The following is a 19,634-nucleotide window of genomic DNA, read 5'->3' as shown; positions in this document are numbered from 1 at the left end:
CTGCCTACTGGTAGTGGGTGGTTAATTTCCACTTTGACTTATTCCTTTAAGTCCCTATACATCGGGGACATGGATGGACAGACAGTAGACAGACAGATGACGGATGCGTGGATAGATAACAGATAGATGGGTAAATACGCAGCTTTTAGAGTTGCCCGTTTCGTCATTTTTAATAAGAGGCATTTGAGTATTAGTTACAGTGTAGGTTGAAGTACGGAGGCTCTGGAACCAAAACGCCTGCATTAGAACCCCAGCTGTGTGACCTTGAGCAGGTCACTTAACCTCTCTGTGCCTTGGAGTTTTGCCTGGGGCAGAACCAAAGTGCCTCCCTCATGGGTTATAGTGTAAAGCGCTGGCGTTGTGCCCAGCGCATGGAAAACCCTCAGCAGTGTCTGGTTGTTATCCTTTGTCTGCTGTCAGCCTGGGCCGGTGATGGCTGTCCCACTTGCCTGTGGGGCAGGAGCCAGGCTCGATCACAAAGACCTACGTCAGGGAGGCTGTCCTGAATTTACAACTGAGAAACAGATCCAGGGAAGGGTAATGATCCCCAAGATCACACGGCTAGACTTAGACGAGCTGGGACAGAAGAAGAAACAAACTCGGAAGTCAGCTTGGTGCCCCATCCTCCTTCCCCTGTAACTTTCACTCTGAATCCACGGATGCCCTTCTCCCTCTCCCGTGCCCCGCCATGGACCCCTTCTGGCCCTCCAGGTTTATAAGCTGTGAAAATGAAGGGGGACTTGGGCGAGTAGGCCCTCCTGTTACCATGGAGGCGGGCCAGCATGCTGCCCATCTCCCCGTCAAGCACACGTGCCCCTTCACCCACTTTCCCGGCTCACCCCAACCCTCCCTCACCTCTCACCTCTTTATCTGGACTTCAGCAGTAAACCACAGGCCCCCTGTCAGCAGGCACCGATGCCAGGCTGAGGAGAGCCTCCTTTCGGGTGTTGCTGGGGTCCAGTCTGGCTTTGCTGTTTGTTAACTTAATGAAACCATAACTTCTTTGAGCCTCAGGTCCCCATTTGTACCATGCAGTCATCACCAGCTGCCTCGGGGTGGCTTTGTGAGTAGGTATAAAGCAGTCTCTAACTTGGGCGTCTACATAATCTCTCATCCAGACCAGAGCCCTTCCAAGGATAAGAAGGGGCACTGTGAATGGGTGTTTCAAAGATGAAACCTGTGTAACCAGCGCCGTCCCAGGAAAACCAAGAACATAATAGACAGGGCTACACAGTGCAGATTTCTATGGACTAAAATGGACCACAGTACCAGAGGGTAGGGTTGGCAGGGGGCAGAGACTGGCTGGTGGAAGTATGATGCTCTGAAGCTCCGGCAGACGAGAATAGGAAGGTCCTGCAAATGTTGTCCTCAAGTTCTTCTTTTCTTCTTTATCCTCAGGGCAAAACAGGAGAGCCAGGTCTGCCAGGACCGGAGGGTGCCCGCGGTCCCCCTGTAAGTGCTGAGCGTGTGTGTGTGTGTTGTCCACAGTAGAATAAAGCCATCAGTCACTTGGCTGTGACACCGTGGGTAGGGTCCTCTGAGACTGCCTGGCCGTGGACTCCAGAAGTACCTCTCTTCCAAGACCTTGGTACTTCCGTGCAGTAAATCCAGTCCTTTCACATGCCATTGCTGTAAAATTTATTTTCAAACTTGCACCCATCGTTACTTGTTCTAAGTTTTCTTTGTTCTTATCCTATTTATTATAATTTTAATGGACTTCCTCTGGATGATAGGACCTAAAAATAAGTCTCAATTTTCATTCTGAACCCTTTTCACAGCTAAAGGGTTTTTCCCCAATTATAACAGTAACTCATTCTCATTGCATAACAATAACAAATGATGATGGTAATAAAAAGAGAAAGAGTAAGAAAAGTAATGTTATAGAGAAGAAAATAGAGTTACTGATAATTCTACAACACAGAAGTAAAGCTCTGTTAACGTTCTAGTATGTTTTTTTAGTCTTTTTTTCTATGTATGAAATCCAACATTTATATATCTAAATCTACATCTGTCATTTATATATCTAAATCTGTACCTAGCTGTCGGGCTATTTATTATACATATAAACATATACAGACACCTTTTCTTTTTTTCTTTTTAAGAACCACCATTTCATCTTTTTATTATATAAAATTTCAAACACATATGAAGTAAACAGAATAGTGAAATGAACTCCCATGTGCCATTCACTGAGCTTCAATAATCATTATTCTGCTTCATATCTACCTCTACTCATTTCCTATCCCCTACTCAATACTTTTCAAGTTCTTTGCTATAAAATTTACACACATCAAAAAATCTTAACTGTATCATTTGGACAAATAGATACACACATGTAACCCACATCATCATTTCATTTTAAGCCCCATGGTTTTCTACAGGGTTCTAAAACAAGACTCAACAACTTGGATCCCATTTTAAGGTCAGGATGGCCAACCCAATGCCAATGGCTTAGATTGCATGATCAGTTAGCAGTGGATATGTTGAAGGGATGTTGAGGTAGGGAGGGGTATACTGTTATTTATATATATATATGCATAAAAGATCCACAACAGAGCAGAACAGGAAAGAAACATACCTTGCAAGTAAAGGAGTTGGACTTAGAGTGATCTGTGAAAGAAGATAAGCAAGGCCACGAGAGAGAGAAGAGACTTCATAACTTTATAAACTCCATGAGAAAAAGAAGAGACTTCCTACTTTTTAGCTTTTAGATGGCAATTAGAGGAATCCCAAAACAGGGCCTAAGAGGTTGCCTTGATCGTCAGTGTTTTACAGCTTCTCCACAGCCTGTTGAAAAGGCTCGCACTTGACAGAGCCTTCAGTGCATGTCTTCACTCTCTCCTACCTATAAAAATGAACCCTGTGTATTTTGGGGTTGTTGGGGTTTTTTCGCTAAATGCTTTACTCCTTTATAATTTCAAAACTGTTTACAAAATTCCTTAAATTTTCTTTGGAAACGAATAGGATGTTCAATAAAAATCTTAAAATCCAATTATCTGGCAAGAAGTGGGAGATCAAAATGCTGGTTCTATTTCCTTAATCTGTTAAAAAAAAATCAATAACTCACCTGGCTAGTATTCAATAAGGAGGAAATAAAACACAAAAAACCTTTCCTTTTCCCAGCTCTCCTTGCTTTTCACCTGCCTGCATCAGGAGAAGAAACCTAAGAATGGGGACTGCCACCTCTTACGGGGGATTCAAACACAGAATTAGTGATTTTTTTTTTTTTAAGGTCATTTCTGGTTTACTGGAGGGAGGGTCTTTTGTTTTGTTATATTTTTCTTTTTTCAGCCACGGAGATCCATTTGCTGGGAAGTGTGCTGGGGCAAGATCCACCTCTCAACAGAGAGTTGTAAGGAATCCTACTTCAGTGCAGGGACAGAGGTTAGAGACCCAGGGAGTTGAAAGCACACCCACCTCCTCTGGCTGGCACGGTGTGAGCTTGGAGATAGACAGACCTGGGCTCAGCTTTCACTTTGTCATTTATTAACTTTGTGACCTGGGTCAGGGGACCGTTCTGAACCTCTGTTTCTTCTTTTATGAAATGGGCATCAGAATAGCTCCCACTTCTATAGGGTGGTTGTGAGTACTAAAGGAGAAGATAAAACATGTGAAACTCCCAGCCAAGTGTCTGGGACATTGTGTGTGGCTCCCTTGGTTGGTGCTTTTGTCCATGATTATTTGGGAGGAGAGCAACCGGGGTCCCTGCCTCTGCACTGGCTGGATTTGGGGAAGATGCTGGGCCCCAGGAGGCCCTGTCCCTCCCCAGGGGAAGGGAACTGGCCTATTTTGAACAGTGGAGAGCACTGTTTGTTTCTTTTTCAATCCTTACGGCAACTCTGCAGAAGTGGGTTCTACCCTCATTTTACAGATGTGGAAACTGACTCCCAGTGAAGAAAAGTAAAGCACCCAAGACCCACAGCTAGAAAGTGGGGAGCCATGGTTCAGTTCCAGACCTGACCCCAAAGTCAGCCCTGCTCCATCATAGTTAATAGCATGTAAAGCCCCTGTCCATAGACTAGTCCTGCAGAGCTCTGCCAGGTGGTATTTTTATTATCCTCGTTTCATAGATGGTGATGTTAGGACTCCAAGGGGTAAGTTGACTTTTCCGAGGTTACAGTGGTTCAATCTCGAGTCAAATCTAGGCGACTTCATGCCCTCCTCCTGCTTTTCCCCTGCACCTCCCAGGCTCTGAGACTTCCCTTTCTGTTGCACCGCCCTGCGGCCTGGGAAGTGACCTTCAGAGCCTCCCTCCTAAGGCCACCCATTCTTATCCCCCAAGCGGTGAGGAACTGGCAAGAGAAAGCGTTTCCAGGGTAACAAGCACAGCCACACAGCAGTGGGGCTGCTAGGCCACAGCTCTCATCAGATGGCCGGGCCAGAGGGCTGTCTTCTCCCCAGTAGGGTCTTCGCTCGCTTTTTGAAACCAGGTGATAAACTCAGGAGATAAGGTCTGAGAAGGGCCTGGTGGCATCAGCTGGGAGGCACTTGGCCTTGGCCTCAGAAGGCCCTGTCTGGCCACACACTGCTGCCTCCCAGAGTCGAGTGTGTGGCACTGGAGAGGCTTCGAATCGGCTCCACCGCTTACTCTCTGTGTGATAGATCGGCCTGAGCTTCTTTTCTATACAGTGGGGAAAATGAATCCCATCTTCCAGGACTTCATTGCACTGAAATGGGAGTGTGTCCCGTGGCTGCAGCACACGTGCGGTAGGGGCTCTGCAGCTGGGGTTTTCCTCTCTTTCCCCTGCTGCAGCCTTGCTCCTCTCTCCCCGCCTCGAGCCTTCCTTATAGCAAGTGAGAGGCTAGGATGGGACCTTGCCGCTCACTGTGAGGCCTCCGCACTGCTCGGAGAAGTGCACGACTCCCTGTGCTGTGCAGCCCCTGTCTGTGGGGCTTGTGTTGACAAGTGAAATTAAATTCAAGGCCCCGTCCCAGGTGCTCCCCAGACCCCCTGACCTTGACCTCTGTGCACAGGCATCAGCCCTCGTACAAGGGCGTCGCTCTGTGTCAGCCACTGGCTGGGGACTCAGTCGAGCAGGACACCCAGAGCAGTGCTCTGGCAGTGACGACGTGAGGAGGTGACGCACAGAGAGAAAGGTGCCAGGAAGGCGGTAGATGGTGGCAGCGGGAGGGGCGACTGAGATGCTGGAGTTGGGATGGGAGACTGGCTGAGAGCAAGGCCTGTAACCGGGAGGGATTTACGCGACGGGCAAGCGCGCACCAGCAGGAGGGAGCAGCGGTGAACACGTGAGGCCTGCCGCAGGAACCACGGGTGGGGCGGGACGTGCAGTGGGATAGGGCCCAGGACCTGGACGTGGTCCGCTGGCACAGAGAGGGCGGGCAGGCCCTGCTCATCTGCGGGATCAGCGTCCTGTGAATGCCTGGGTCTCAGCAGGAGGGCAAGCACCCTGACTCCCGGGCTGCAGAGATGCTGTTCCAGCTGGTCAGGAGCAGAGCCTGGGAGTGGGACAGTGGCAAGTGGGAGGGCTTTGGGGCCGCGCAGGCCTGCCTGGACCCAAATCCGATTCCTGTCTAGCTGTGGGGCTTTGGGCAGGTGTTCTACGTCTCTGAGACTCAGCTTCCTCATCTGTGAAGTGGGGATTCTTCCACAATCAGGGTGGCCTGACTGTTAACAGATGGTAGCGTCAGCTCCGCTAACAGCTTCGTCTTTGCTCAGAGGGCTTGTGCTTCAGGGAGAATATCTCAAGCTGCTCTTTTGTGCAGGGAGGGCCCAGCCCCATTGCCCAGTATGAGGCTTCCGGGCTGGCTGTACTCACAACTGCTGGAGGGGACCAGCGATGGCTACAGGAACGAGGAAGGTGCCCAGGCCCTAACTTGGGGTGAAGGCAGTGTTGTCTCAAAGGGAACTGCCTACCCCAGGATCCAGGCGGAGGGGGTCCAAGCCACGTGGTATGAGATGAGGAAGAAGCGGGAGTTCAGGAGACACGTGGGGAGACCCCACCACCCTCCAGGACATTTGTGGAACGGGCCCCAGCAGCCCTGCCCTCGCTGCAGAGTGACCAGGAGGAAGGGCCTGGCCACCCAGTCAGGCATCAGGGACCTGGCCCATGTCCGGCAGCTGGTCAGGAACGAGGGGCATCGGGTGAGACACAGAGAGGGGTCAGGGTGCGCTGGACCATCTCCCTGGACTCCACCCTGTCCCGCGTTGCCAGCCTGCTCCTTGGTGGGGTAACTTCATTCTCTTTCTTCTAGGGCTTCAAGGGACACACCGGCGACTCTGGCCACCCTGGCCCCCGGGTGAGTGGACGTGTCGCCGTCAGGTCACCCCAGTGCACCTGAGCTGGCACTTCTAGGCGGAGGGCTCCTGGGCCCTGCAGGTGGGGCAGTGCCGTGTCACCTCAGAGAGGACAGTGGCAGCAATGGAAGCATCATCCCTCCTCGGTCAAGTGTTTCTAGACATTTCTTCTGGGGGCCAGACACCGCTGTACAACCAGTTTGACCAAGTCAGCCTGAAGTCAGGTGTGGTCACTGCCGGCTGTGCTACCCACAGACTGTGCTGTCCTGGGTCCGGGGAGACGAGTGCTGTCATTAGGTCTACTTTCCAGAGGAGGGAACTGAGGCCCAGAGGATATGGGTGGTTTTCCCGAGGTCCCAGAGCTAATGTGTGGAAAGCTTCGGCTTATCCCAGATGGAAGGCTCTGGGCCCTGTCTTCCTATCCTTTAGCTTCCCCCATCTCTTCCAAGTGCCCCAAACAGAAGGACCCTCAGGGGTCCACCGGTTAACCCCACTGCTCTGTACAGCGAGGAGAAAGCTGAGGTGCAGAGAGGGTCCGGCGGGCCAGCAGGTGGGGAGACAGAATCCCCAGCGGTTTGCCTGATCTGTCAGGAGGTGTCTCCCTGCAGCTCAGAGTGGCAGAGCGGGCCCAGGCCTCGAAGCTGGCCTTGAGGACACTGCAGACCCCACTTGGGGCCAGGACTCAGTAGGGTGCTTTCGGGTGGGCCGTCCTCTTCTCCCCCTCCCAGATGCTCCGAGACCACTGCGGCTGGGACAGCGGGCGTTCTGCATCCCTCTCCCTAACGGCGGCTGTTTTGTTTCTGCTTCCCCTTCTAGGGAGAGCCTGGGGCCATGGGGCCCCCTGGCCGGGAAGGGTCACCAGGAAAAGATGTGAGTGTGGGTGTCCTGTGGGGCCTGGCTGGGCCTGTGGGAGGAGGAGGTGTAGAGGACGTGCGTCACTGAAGGACCAAGAGAGGCCCAGGAACTGGACTGGGGGGTTGGGGCCACCGTGGAGAGAGTCACAGGCGAATTCTAGGAATCTGCTGGTGATCCCTCACCTTCCAGCACCACGGGCTGCATGAGTTCTCCTTGGGGTCCTGAGGAGGCCCCGGGTCTGGGCTTCCGGCCAAAAGGGCTGGTGCCCATGCCATGTGACAGATGAGGAGGCTCTGCTGAATCCGTCATGATTTGCCTGTTGACCTCAATGATGCGTGAGCTGGATCTGGCCTTACGTGGACTCAAGTGGCGTTTCAGAGTCTCCCCAGGTTATTTCTCCATCTCCAGTATTCTGTAGCCTCATGGATCCATCACGGCACCACTGTGTACCCCTCACCTGCTCTCACTGACTTGGGGTCAAGTCAGGGTGGGACGAACCATCTTTGACCCCAGTCATACAAATAGAAAAACTAAGACCCAGAGAGGTCAGGGGACTTCCTCATGGTCACACAGAGTCAGAGGCAGGAGGAAGCAGTGTGGAGTCCAGATCTTCCAGCTCTGCATCCCCACAGGGCACTGGCCTGGGGACGTGACAGCCTGCAGGGCCATCCGACATGTGCGGACACAGCTTGACCTCCCGGGAGTGGGTGCTGGGTCAGGAGCACGGCCACACGGTCCTCAGGTCCAAGGCGGGCCCATGCCCGCCCCCTTGCATCCTTCAGGACCTGCCTTTAACCCCTGGCGAAGTGCCCTCTGCCCCCCTGGTTCTTGTCCTGTGTTGTGTCCTCGGCTGATCTGTTGTCATGAGACTATGGAGCAGGGAAGGATCTTAGCAGAAATCCGATCTAGTTCTTGTGCTTTTCCTGAGCAGTGGGATCCATTTCACAAACCCCAGCCTAGTGTGTGGAGGCCCTTTACTAGGTTCAAAGCAGAAGAGCTGCATTGACCCCAAGCGGGGCCTCTGCCCAGCCCTGTCCCCTAAAGGTGCCTCTCAGGTGCTGAAGGGCAGCTTGAAAATCCTGGTCTTGCCAACCCTGCTCACTTCAGTTTACAGTACAGGGCCTGAGGGGAGCTCCCCAGGCAGGGGCGTGGTTGGGATTCAGCTCGCCCAGCAGGTCAGGCTGCAGCTGGGACAGGAGCCCAGGATGCCAGCCCGTGGTGCAAATGCCTTCTTCCCCGCTTCTTAGCTCTCTGACTTGTAATTTAAAAACTCCATCTTCTGGGGTGTTCTACAGTCTAATTTGTGTGGGAGCACGGCCAAGCTTCTGTTTTTTTCATTCATTACACGGGGAGAACTACAGCCCTGTCGGGAGGCTGCCTGGAAGACCACGTAGGTGGTGGTGGTGAATCCCCACTGCTTGGCACCCTGGAAGGTTCCCTACACCTTCCAGGTGGAGTTTTTCTTACTGTGAGGACTGAGGCAGGAGTAGCCCCAGGTGACTGTCCAGACTCAGGGAGAGGACACCAAGAGAAGTTCTCTTCCCTGTTACCTGCCTTAGTTCCAGATGGAGCCCCCCGAAATCCCCGTGGGGCAGGGATTTATTCAGCTGCAGGAAGTGAGTTTGTCCGTATTCGGAATAACTGGTGATGGACGACGAGACGGTTTGGGCACCATCTGTTGGTCCTCTTGGGTAACTGGGTGAAGTCTGGTCCACATTTGAAACTGTGTCTCTGCCGTCTTCATGCGGCAACTCTGGATAACGTGATCTCTCTCTGTTCCAGGGTGACATTGGACCCACAGGACCACAGGGTCCCCGAGGCCTGAGGGGCTTACCGGTGAGTTTTGCTTTGAGACTAACCTGCTCCCTGCTTTGGCAGGGCTGCTACCATGGTAATATTTGCTTGGTTCATCCTGGTACAGCCCTATGTGTTGTTAAAAAAATGACAGGATGTCTTAGCAGTTGGTAAATAGCCACTGCCCTAAGCCCCCCTAGTGGCCTAGGACACACTCTCCAGGCTCTTTTCTGGGACCACCTACCCACAACCCGAAAACTTAAAAGGTGCCACTCGGCACGGCAGGAGCGCCGTAGGACTTGCCCTCCAATCATGCTCTAGCTTTAGGGCATTCTGGCGTTCAGGGCATGCCCTGTATGAGTTCACTAGAGCTGTCATTGCAAAGAACCACAAACGCAGTGGCTTAAACAACGGAAATTCATTGTCTTTCAGGTGTGGAGGCTAGAAATCCAAGACATTTATTGTCTCACTGTTCTGTAAGCTAGGAGTCCAAGGTCAAGGTGCCAGCAGAACTGGTTCCTTCTGAGGGCTGTGAGGGAGAATCGTCCCTCAGAAGGCCTCTCTTAGCCTCTGGTGGTTTGCAAGCAATCTCTGGCATCCTTGGCTCGTAGAAGCATCACCCCAGCCTCCTCCTTCACCTTCACATGGTATTCTCCCTGAGGACGTGTCTCTGGTCCAAAAGTCCCCTTTTTATAAAGACACCGGTCATATTGGATAAGGGGCCCATCCTACTCCAGTATGACCTCATCTTAATTAATTACGTATGCAAGGACCCTATTTCCAGGTAAGTTCAGGTTCTGACATACTGAGAATTAGGACTTCAACATATAGATTGGCGGTGGGAGGACACAACTTAACTCATAACACGCCATGTGGTTAATAGATATTTTGAATATTATCTCTGCCCATACATGTACTTAAGGGAATCTTTCTCTAATCCAAGAGCAGCCTGAGCGAATACGGGAGAGGGATGTAGAAGATAAATACTTACATTCCTGGTTCTGTGTCAAAAGAAGCACCTGCCTTATCCCATTTAACCCAGGGCCCTTGTCATAGGGGCTGCTGTAATGTATATGTGCCTGTATATACGAGCATAAATGTGACCCATGATAAGGGTGCGAGGATCATACAGGATGGAATGTGACGAAGTAAAGAGAAAATTCCCTCTTTATCCCCTCATCCCACACTCCAGAGGGAGCCACTGTTAATAGCATTTTGTGTATCTTTGAAAATATTTTCAGTATACCTACTAGCACACAGACAGAGTGCACGCTTGTTACACACTTCATCTTTGCAACTTGCTTATTTTGCGTAGCTTGTGTGCATGTACATATATTTTGAGTGAGTAATGGAATCAGTGAATGAGTGAGTAAACCTGTAAGGCAGATATAGGGGCTTTCTGGGTCTAGGTTACGCAGCTGGCGAGAGCTTCCGGGGGGGGATTTAAACCCAGGACTTTCTGACATCATATCCGATGTTCTCCACCTCTCGTGGCCGTGGCCGTGCACTGTGTCTTCAGGCTCCTACGGAAAGAACGTGGGGGGCGGCAGGTCACATGTGTTTGACTCACCAGGTGGAGCCCCACTCTTCCCTGATGGGGCCACAATGACTCAAATCCAGCCTCCCATCCTGAGTCGGCGGCCTGTGAGGGTTCAGGGTGCCCTCCGTGCCCGCGGGCTGTGATCCCCAGTGGCCAGAGGAAGGGCGCGACAGCCTTCGGATCAGGGCGCAGGGCCTGTGCTGTCCTGGGCCTCCCGTCCTCTGGGCAGGTGGCCGCCTGTGGTCTGCATAGTGATGGAAGCCGAGTGCACTGGGCGCCTGGCCACTTCTCCGTCGCCTTGGGGTAGCATCCCTGCTCAGGGCTCACCCGCTTGGCTCCATACTTCCTCCTCTCCAGCAGCAGCTCACTGTCTGACGTGCCCTGTCCGCTTTCTAGGAGGTGGTGTTTGTTCATTCAGCGAGAAGGCAGTGGGTTCAGTGCAGAGCAAGGAGCTGGCTGGTGCTCTGTATCCGTTCTCCCGCTGAGTGAGGTCAACCCGGGGACTCCTGGGGGCATCACGCCATCGCCGTAGGCACACACAGGAGACTGGCCCCCAGCTGGGCCCCTCGGCCGTGACGAAAAGCCCAGACCCTCTGGGGCGTGTGTCCCCAGTGTGGGTGCTTTTGCCCCAAGGGGACAAATGTTGGTTCTTGGGGCGCCCAAAGCTCCTACTTTTTAGTACCAAGCACAGATATGCGTATGGAACAGAAGTAGATACACGGTATAGCTGTGGCATTAAATTCAAACGGAGCAGTTAGGGAAAAACTGTGAATGGGCACCTGTGCGGGAGCGCTGCCGACAGAAAGGTGGAGAAGCCCTGCTCCGGAGCCCCACCAGGCAGCGGCGCCACGCCTGGTCCTGCTGGCCCGTCGCGGCGTCCACATCTGGGCTGTGGCTGCTGTGAAGCCCCCTGGGCTCGGTTCCTGGCTGTCTTCCTACTTGTCACATGGACTGGGCGTTTCTTCACCTCTCCAGGCCTCAGTTTCCTCACCTGTGAAGAGGGGGAAGTTGTGAGCACCGGCGAGTCAATCCAGTGAAGCGACAGGACCGTGTCCAGAGCTCAGAGTGGGCCGGGAGCTGCCCGTCACCGGGCCTCACACGGCCTCTTCCTGGAGGGGCGTCTGGCTCTTGCCTCTGGAGGGCGGCGGGTAAACCCCTGATGAATGCAGATGCGTGCAAGGGCGCAGGGAGCGCATCTGGGGACAGCGAGAGTGGCAGGACAGGTGTGTGCGGTGGAGGCCGAGAGGCCGGCCGCAGCCCAGGTGAGGCTGCGAACAGCCTCAGAGGCACAGCCTGCAGGAGGTGGGCTTGGCCCTGAAGGCCTGCGGCCCCCAAGGCAGGTTTGTGGTTTTCTAACTTGCTCCCCTCAAGCCTGAGGAGCCTCCCGAGGCATCTGTAACCAGCAGTCAGCTGCTAAAGTTTCCCAGATGCCTGTGTTCTTGGACACGTAGGACCAGGTTCCAGGTTATTTCCCTGACAATCACTCCCACTCACCTGGAGCCGACATGCTTTCCTGAGTGAAGAGAAGGTTCCTGGCCACTGCAGCCAGTTCACGCGGCCTGGAACCAGACCCTGAGTGGAGGCCCCTGAGGGCCTCCAGGAAGTGTGGGCAGAGTCCAGTCCATTGACGTAATTCACTGCCTGAGCCCCCCAAACCCTGGGCCAGGCACTCCGACCATCCTGCCCACAGAGGAGAGAAGGAGGCACAGGGAGGTCGAGCGCCTTCCCAAGGCCGCACAGCACGTGAGCGACAGAGCCAGCATCTGGACTCAGCAGTCTGGTCCGAGAGTCCACAGCTTGAGCCTGCCTGGCCCGTGTGTGCTGGAGTCCCTTGGCAGGAAGGTCACCTGGTGGGAAGGAGTGGGCAGGAGTTTGGAGCTCAGAGCCGTTGGGGAGGGAAAGCTGTGGCCTCCATTTTGGAGTGGCACAGACACCAAAGGGGCTTCATGAGGACAAATGGGACATGAGGAGGCCTGTGGCCCAGGAAGGAGCAGGTCTCAGCCCCAGTCGGCCTCTAGCGCACTGACAGGTGACAGTTGGCTGCCCAGAGCCGCCCCTCCCTCTGCGCATGGCCGCCTTTGTTGGCACCGTGTGTTAATGTGTCGTGGCCCTTATCCTCTAGGCGAACAGAGGGAAGAGGGGAGAGATGATTGCCATCGGGCTGAGCCAGAGCGCATACTTTTAGAGGGACGCAGATCGGCTGCTGGGTGGGCGCGGGCAGGTGCAGGGCAGCGCCGTCGTGCCTGGACGGACATCACGCGTAGTCACAGACACCGACTGGCCTCTCTGATTTCAGCACTCCGTAGCTCTGCGATCCCAGGCAGGTCCTGTGCTTTCTCCAACCCTCGGTTTCCTCATCTGTGATGTAAAGGCATCCGTGCACATGGCACAATTCCTGCAGGGTCTGGTGACATGAGACGCGTGAATCACCCACGATCACACGTGCACATTTTAGGCACAAGGAGGAAGCACTGTTTATGATCCCCAGCAAGCTATACCTTTAATGAACATGGGGTGGGGGCGGTGCCGCCAGGGTTCAAACCACAGCCCCTTCCTTTCTATCTCAGGAAGGTTGTTGGCATTTCTGCGCCTCAGTTTCCCCATTTGTAAAATGGCGCCGTCTGCTCTGTTGTGAGAGTGAGTGAGTTAATGCGTGTGAAGCCTGGCACGTAGGAAGCACCCGGGCAGTGTTAGTGACTTTTTACTGTCACGTGTTTCCATGAAGCCAGCTCATCTGTAAACGTGGGCTTCACAGATTATAGGACGTTGGCACCTGGTGGTTCAGGGATCAGTGCAGCGTGGTCTCCTGTGATGTTGTTGGTTCATTCATCTAGCAGAGTGCCCGCCTCCTGTGTGTGGGTGACACGTGCCAGATGTTGGGCATGGACACAGACAAGGCAGGGAAGAGAACCAGTGAAAGACACAGCTGCCTGGTGGGGAAGGTCCTGAGCGGGAGGAAAGTGAGGGCAGGGGTGTGACCAGCTCAGCTGAAGCTGACCTGTGGGTTTGGGGCTTACTAGGAATTTGTCTGTAGCTTAGGAGCATTCTCGAACTTTCTGATTTTTATGCTACCAAGGATCTTACTGGTTAAATGTATTTATTCAAATTACAAATGGGCGCAAAATACCCATCAAGTTAGAGAGTGTTACGGATGTGAGTCTGTCCTGGAGTCTGGAGTGAGTGGACCTTCCACCCAGTAGCCGTGTGATTCTGCACCAGCCACTTTTCTGTGTCTCGATATCTTTATCTGTTCAACCCGGTGGTGGCCATCCTGGAGGAGGAGGATAGGATACGGGTAGCGATGTGCATCCTAAGCTGAGAACAGCCCGCGGTGACGTGAGCACTTCTGTTTGTTCCTTAAGTCAGCATCTGAAGGGGGAGGGTACGCATAAGTGGACGACGTGGTCCTGATTCTTTACTGTGCCTGGGCTCTGGGCATCTGTCACCAGCCCAGGATTTTTCATGCACACGAACTCATTTAATTACTTATTATTCATTACGAGTTAAATATCCCAAGCTCCTTTTACAAGTTGAGAAACATCTTCTAAGTAATGACTTGGAGCCACACTGGTCTGAGTTAACAGCTGTATGTGTGAAATCAGGCCCTCCGCATCCAGCAGTCTCTCTGTCCCCCTGTCCTGCTCTGTGAGGTCCTGGCAGAGCATCCTGGCAGAATCCTCTCTTCTGTTTCTTCCACCAGGGTAAGAACGGATCGCCTGGATCTCCAGGAGACCATGGCACTCCAGGCAATCCCGTGAGTACTGTCCCACTGCTGTGATGGAATCAGGGCAGGCTTTGAAAGGTTGTGTGGTTTACATCACAGACTGTCTGGTCTCTGTTTCCAGAAGCCTCAGTGGGAAAATATGGTGTTTGGATGGCAGGAACAGGCTGGAGGAAAGGGGAGCCACGAAGGACGTCTTTCAAAGCTTAAAATACACACGATTATGCACTTGGCTCTCTGTTGTCTACAACCATAGACATCCAACAGGACAAAACTATTGAAGACTAAAAAACACATGCGTGATAAGGTTGCATGGTAGTTGATTGATGTTTTTAGATGATGGAAGGACAAGGTCAGGCTGACCGACCCTTAACGTCTCAGACAGGGTAAGGGTGCATCGTGGGGATGCGTGTAACACAGATTCAGCTGAAGAGGGTCCTCCTGCTGGTGAGCAGGTGTTAGCTAGAGCTAACAACGGGTACAGTAGAAAGAGGGTGACATGAGTAACCAGAAGAGTCCTGGGCACTGGGCAGCAGGTTCTGGACTTGGGGTTCAGGTCTGGTAGATGGGGAGACATGGTGGGGAACATTGGTCCTTGATGGGGTCTAGGGGTGGATAAGTGAAAGCCTGTCCGCTAGTCTCCTCCCAGCCCAGCCTTACCGTATATTTATTTGGTAAAATTGGCAACCCTGTCGAGAAGGCCACCTTTATGGTGTGTTGTTCAAGCGACAGATGCGTGGGGTAATGGGCAGAACAGTCTGGCCAGCTGACTGTTGTCACTGTGGAAATTAGGGTGACCCGTCAGTCTTGATTTCCCAGGAACCTTCCTGCGTGTAGCCCTGAAAATCCTGCATCCTGGGAAACCCATCGTTTCCCAGGCAAACAGAGCATCTGGTGGTCCTGATAGAACCCCATCTTCCTGTTGGACCGGGGACAGCCGTGTTAAGGCATCTAACTCCTCAGCACACACAGTGACATTCCTTAGGAACCATCGTGGGAGTCTTGTCGCCTCCGCTGCGACGTCACAGACAGGACGGGATTGGGTCCTGAGGCCGATCCATCCCCAGAAGAGCTGACCCACATATGGTGGCGGCCCAGAAGGGTTAAAACTAAAATTCCCGAACACCTTTCCCCCAAAGTGCGCCTGCCAAACCATGAGACGAGCTGGCCGAAGGGGAAGAGGCACAGCTGGGGGGCCCCGTACACAGCAAGGTGTTTTGTTTAATGTTTGTCCCATTTTGCGTCTGTTGCTTCAAATGGGAGAGCCGTTCACTGTTTGCAGGAGACTCTCCTTCTGCCCCCGCAGTACCCCGTCTCACAGTACCCTGTCTCTCCCCAACCCAGCCCCTCCGTTTCAGGAAAGGGCTCTTCTATTTTGTTCACGTGCCAGGCCTTCAGAGTACAGAGGGGTTACGAGGTTTCTGAATCTTCTTGAGTTGACACTTGACCTTGAAGAATTAATGCCCTGCTTTCCCTCTGCAGGGCCAGAAGGGAACCAGAGGAGAAAACGGCAGCCCAGGGCTCCCTGGCTTCCTGGGTCCCCGTGGGCCGCAGGTGAGCACAGAACACCATTGGGGAATATCCCCGGCTGGCCCATTGATCGCTGTCTGTGCTGGAGCGTGACGTGGGTGAAAATGTCTGTTGTAAAGACAGTCGTGTCATCTGCAACGTGCCGATACAGCAGAGCTCACTGATATTATGTTCTGTGTTGTAGGGTGAGCCGGGAGAGAAGGGAGTCCCAGGCAAGGAGGCAAGTACCGTGCACCCCTCTTCTCCTCTTGGTGCCCTTTCCTGTGGGAGACACAGGCTCACTTCGTGGGCGGGCGACACGTGCTGTCTCACGGGGCCCTGGGCCTAGCAGGGCTCCCACACGTGCTGTGTTCTGCTGTTGTTGTCCGGAAATCCTAATGCTTTCTGAACGAGGCTCCACGTCTTCACTTTGCTTAGGGCCCACCAGTTAGGGAGCCGGTCCAGGGGTGCCATCGTGTGATGTCTCTGACTTGTCTGTAGCTCTCCGCACCCAGTCCATCAACTAGTCCTGTCCATTCTGACTCCACGATACCTCCCAGCTCGGTCCATCTCTCTCCATCTCTCCCGCTGGACCCTAACGCAGACCGTCATCATCTCTCACCTGGACGTTTGCAGTGACCTCCTAACTGGCTTCCTTGTGTCCAGCCTGCCCCCTGCCCCACTCCTTCCCCACTCACCAGCCAGAGTGACCTTCGTAGAACAAACGTGAGATCACGTCAGTTTCTAGTTCAAGCCTCGGCTCTGTGCCTCCTGTCAACAGAGACGCCCCGGCCCTGGTCACTTCCAGCCCTCAGGATGGACAGGAGCAGGTGTGGGAAGGCACGTTTCAGGAAGCACAAGCCCAGGGTGATCGGCGTGTAGACAGCGGGAGGGTGTGACCAGGGCCGGAGCAGGACTCTTGGAGGACCTGCCTTCTCCAGGACACCTTGCCCTCAGCACACAGGATCCGAGAAGAACCGAGAAGGGCAGAGAGGGATGCCCGAGCAGATGGGATGGCCCTGGTTAAGTGACCCCCTCCTTTGGTTTCATTGCAGGGGACCCCTGGGAAGCCGGGAGAGCCGGGACCCAGAGGAGAAAGGGTAAGTGGGGCACGGGGACTGTGTCCAAGGCTTTAGGAAGCAGCCTGGCCTGCGGAACGGCTCCTGTGGTGGCCTCTCTGTTCTCTGTTCCCCCCGGAAATTTGTGAGCCCCCAGCGGGAGGCTTTTCCCAAAGTTGTAGTCAGTGATGTTGGCTTTTGTCATGGTTTTTTGGTTGTTATTTTAAGCAGTAAAGTCATCGCAATTACAAATTCAAAGGCGAGCATGCCCAGACTTTGACAGATTTCCGTCTCTCCTCTCCGTGTGCGAACGCCTGTGTGTGACACGCTTGGAGCCCAAAGTGCCAATTTGCCAGGAGCCAGATCTGTTCCTGGAGGTGACAAGGGAACAGATTTTCCCATAATGAATCGCCTTGGCGCTGCGCTCAGAAAGCCCTTCTTTACATTGCATTCCTCCAAAAAACAACAGGAAAGAAAAAATCACTTTTTTTTTTTCTTTTTTGGAAGAAACGCCGGTGAGGGGAGGGGGCATTCTCTCACTGCTGCCAACCGCTGCTCCCTCCAGAGAAATTAGACATCTCGTCTGCCCAGGGCCCTGCGCTTGGTCAGCCATCACACCGTCCCACTGTTGCCCGACGCGGACGGCACGCCACCCCGCTTCGACCCTCCGTTTGTTTTCCGTGGTGCTGCAAAGAATTTCTCTCTGCTTTCCTTGCAAGTTGGATGAGTGAGGAGCTGGCTTTGCCTGCAGGCCAGAGCAAAACGGAAGCAGAGAACATCAGGGCTTCTCACCCCTACAGATCTCTCTCCCTCCTCCCTTCCCAGTGAACATCATTCCCATGGCTGCTGGTTCCTGAGCGTGGAGCCGGGGGAGAGGCTGTAGCTGGGAGGGCACTGAGGGTCTTGCCACCCAGCAGCTGGCCAGCTGGCCCCCGGGAGCTGCTGGAGTTTTGGTTGGGAGCCGGGGAATTCAGACGGCAAGTATGAATCTTCTGGATACCGAATCAGTACCTAGAATCTTATCGAATACCAAGTCAATGATGGCGAGTTGCCTTCCCCGGTTAAGTTGCCTTCCCCTGTTTCGTGGAACGTTGCCAGATAGCGGTCAGGTTCCCCGTGCCTTGGACTCCAGAGAACATTTGAAACGTGGGACAAGTCCTCTCACGGCAAAGGGATGTTGAGACGTTTAAAGAATAGGAAATGCCGTACCACAGGCCTTGGCTTTGAGGTGCACGAAGCACCAGGACTCTCCTAGACCCCTAAACTTGAGATCACCCACGGATGGCAATGTCCCCAAGAAATGCATCACCTTTGAGAAATTTAGGTGACGCCCTCAAATCTGGGTAAATGCCTTTTTTAATTCACTGCTCTTTCTGTTACTGTTGAAAAAGCAATACAGACACATAGTTAAACAATACAAATTGCAGAAAAGTGGCTGCAGTGAAGACTAGGTGCCCTTCCACCAGGCCTTCTGGTCCCCGTCCCCTCCCCATGTCGGTCGCTGTACACGTCCTCTGTATCTTGCCCTAGTCTGTGCGCGCAGAACCACGTGGGGTGTGCGTGTCAACGCGCGTATTACTAGATCCCCTGCAACGTATCAGACTTTTCCCACCATTTCGCTCTTTTCGTTTTTCGTGCGTGTATGTGGCAGATGGTTTCATAACTGCACCGGCTTCCTATTCCGTGGCTCTAGGTCACGCCCATAGCCATGTCCCATGTCCGGTTACCTGTGGCTCACTTTTTTCTTGCTGTTCCCCCCCTCTGCTGCCTCCAAGCAGTGGAGTTTTTACACCCTGAGGCTGTTAGCCTGGCCGCCGTATTTTCAGGCTCTCCGGCAACTGAGCCTGGCTGGTCAGACACCCGGTAGCAGATAGGGCAGAGGACTGGACCGTCCCGTGGTTGCCATGGCTCCCAGATCATTGATCCAGCACTTCAGTCCTTGGACCAGCGATGGGGAGAAAGGGGTCCCGGGCAGTGTCATCCTCTGCGGCCCCCCTTGGGCTGAGAGGAGGGGGCAGATTCCCTGCGGGTGAGACACCTCTGGCTGACGAGTGCCACCATCCCTCCAGCTGACGGAGAACAAAACTGGGCCTGAAGTGGCCCAGAAGCTCCGGCAGTCGGGCTCAGCAGCTGGCCTTCTCTAGCCAGGCAGGTGGAGCTGCGCTCCTGGGATGGAGCACGGGACTGGGATTTGGAAATCAGAGCTCATGTCTTGTCCTCTGCAGACTAGCAGTGTGACGTGGGCAGGTAGCTTTGTCTCCCTGGGCCCTCGTGTCCTGGTCTGTGGCATCAGACTTGAGTCATGGGCCTGCCAGGGCCAAGGTCTCCTTTCCACCGCTGAGGACGCAAAGGGCCGGCAGAGTCCCTTCTGTAGCCGCACGTCTTGTCTGGCCTGGGGGCACCTCCTAGGCCTTTGCTCACTGAAGCGCTTCTTTCCTCCCCTAGGGAGATCCTGGCATCAAAGGTGACAAAGGACCTCCCGGTGGGAAGGGTCAGCCTGGAGACCCTGGGATCCCAGGCCACAAAGGTCACACAGGCCTAATGGGCCCCCAGGGACTACCTGGGGAGAATGGGCCGGCCGGGCCGCCGGGGCCCCCGGGCCAGCCAGGATTTCCAGGACTGAGGGTAAGGATATTGGGGCTCCTTGGGACTGAAGGGGAAGCCCGTGAGGTGTGTGGGCTTCAGAGGGACCAGGTTACAGATCCCAGTAACCCGCGTGACCCGGGGCAGGTTACCTCTCCTCTCCGAGCCTTCCTTCCGCATCTGCTGAAAGAGGGGAGGAGAACCTCCCTCCCGACACTGCTGTGATGGTTAAAGGAGATAACGCCGCATGGCTTACGAAGGGCTCCAGAGCAGCATCCCTCTCTCTCAGTGTGCTGCATCCCCGAGGCTCCACTCCTC

The 19,634-nt window shown here is 54.0% G+C and overlaps 1 protein-coding gene across 1 annotated transcript in view; it reads left to right on the top strand.

The window, feature by feature from the left end:
• Window positions 1–19,634, top strand: part of COL22A1 (collagen type XXII alpha 1 chain) — a 233,526-nt gene that overhangs the window by 205,357 nt on the left and 8,535 nt on the right. Inside the window, exons 51-59 of the mRNA XM_065895156.1 lie at window positions 1,399–1,452; window positions 6,214–6,258; window positions 7,073–7,126; window positions 8,894–8,947; window positions 14,146–14,199; window positions 15,649–15,720; window positions 15,881–15,916; window positions 16,731–16,775; window positions 19,179–19,358. Of these exons, the coding sequence (XP_065751228.1) occupies window positions 1,399–1,452; window positions 6,214–6,258; window positions 7,073–7,126; window positions 8,894–8,947; window positions 14,146–14,199; window positions 15,649–15,720; window positions 15,881–15,916; window positions 16,731–16,775; window positions 19,179–19,358 (594 nt within the window). The remainder of the gene's footprint in view (window positions 1–1,398; window positions 1,453–6,213; window positions 6,259–7,072; window positions 7,127–8,893; window positions 8,948–14,145; window positions 14,200–15,648; window positions 15,721–15,880; window positions 15,917–16,730; window positions 16,776–19,178; window positions 19,359–19,634) is intronic.

Source organism: Phocoena phocoena, chromosome 17 (genome assembly GCF_963924675.1).
Source record: "Phocoena phocoena chromosome 17, mPhoPho1.1, whole genome shotgun sequence".
Taxonomy (NCBI): Eukaryota; Metazoa; Chordata; class Mammalia; order Artiodactyla; family Phocoenidae; genus Phocoena; species Phocoena phocoena.
This window is presented reverse-complemented; position numbering and strand designations above follow the sequence as displayed.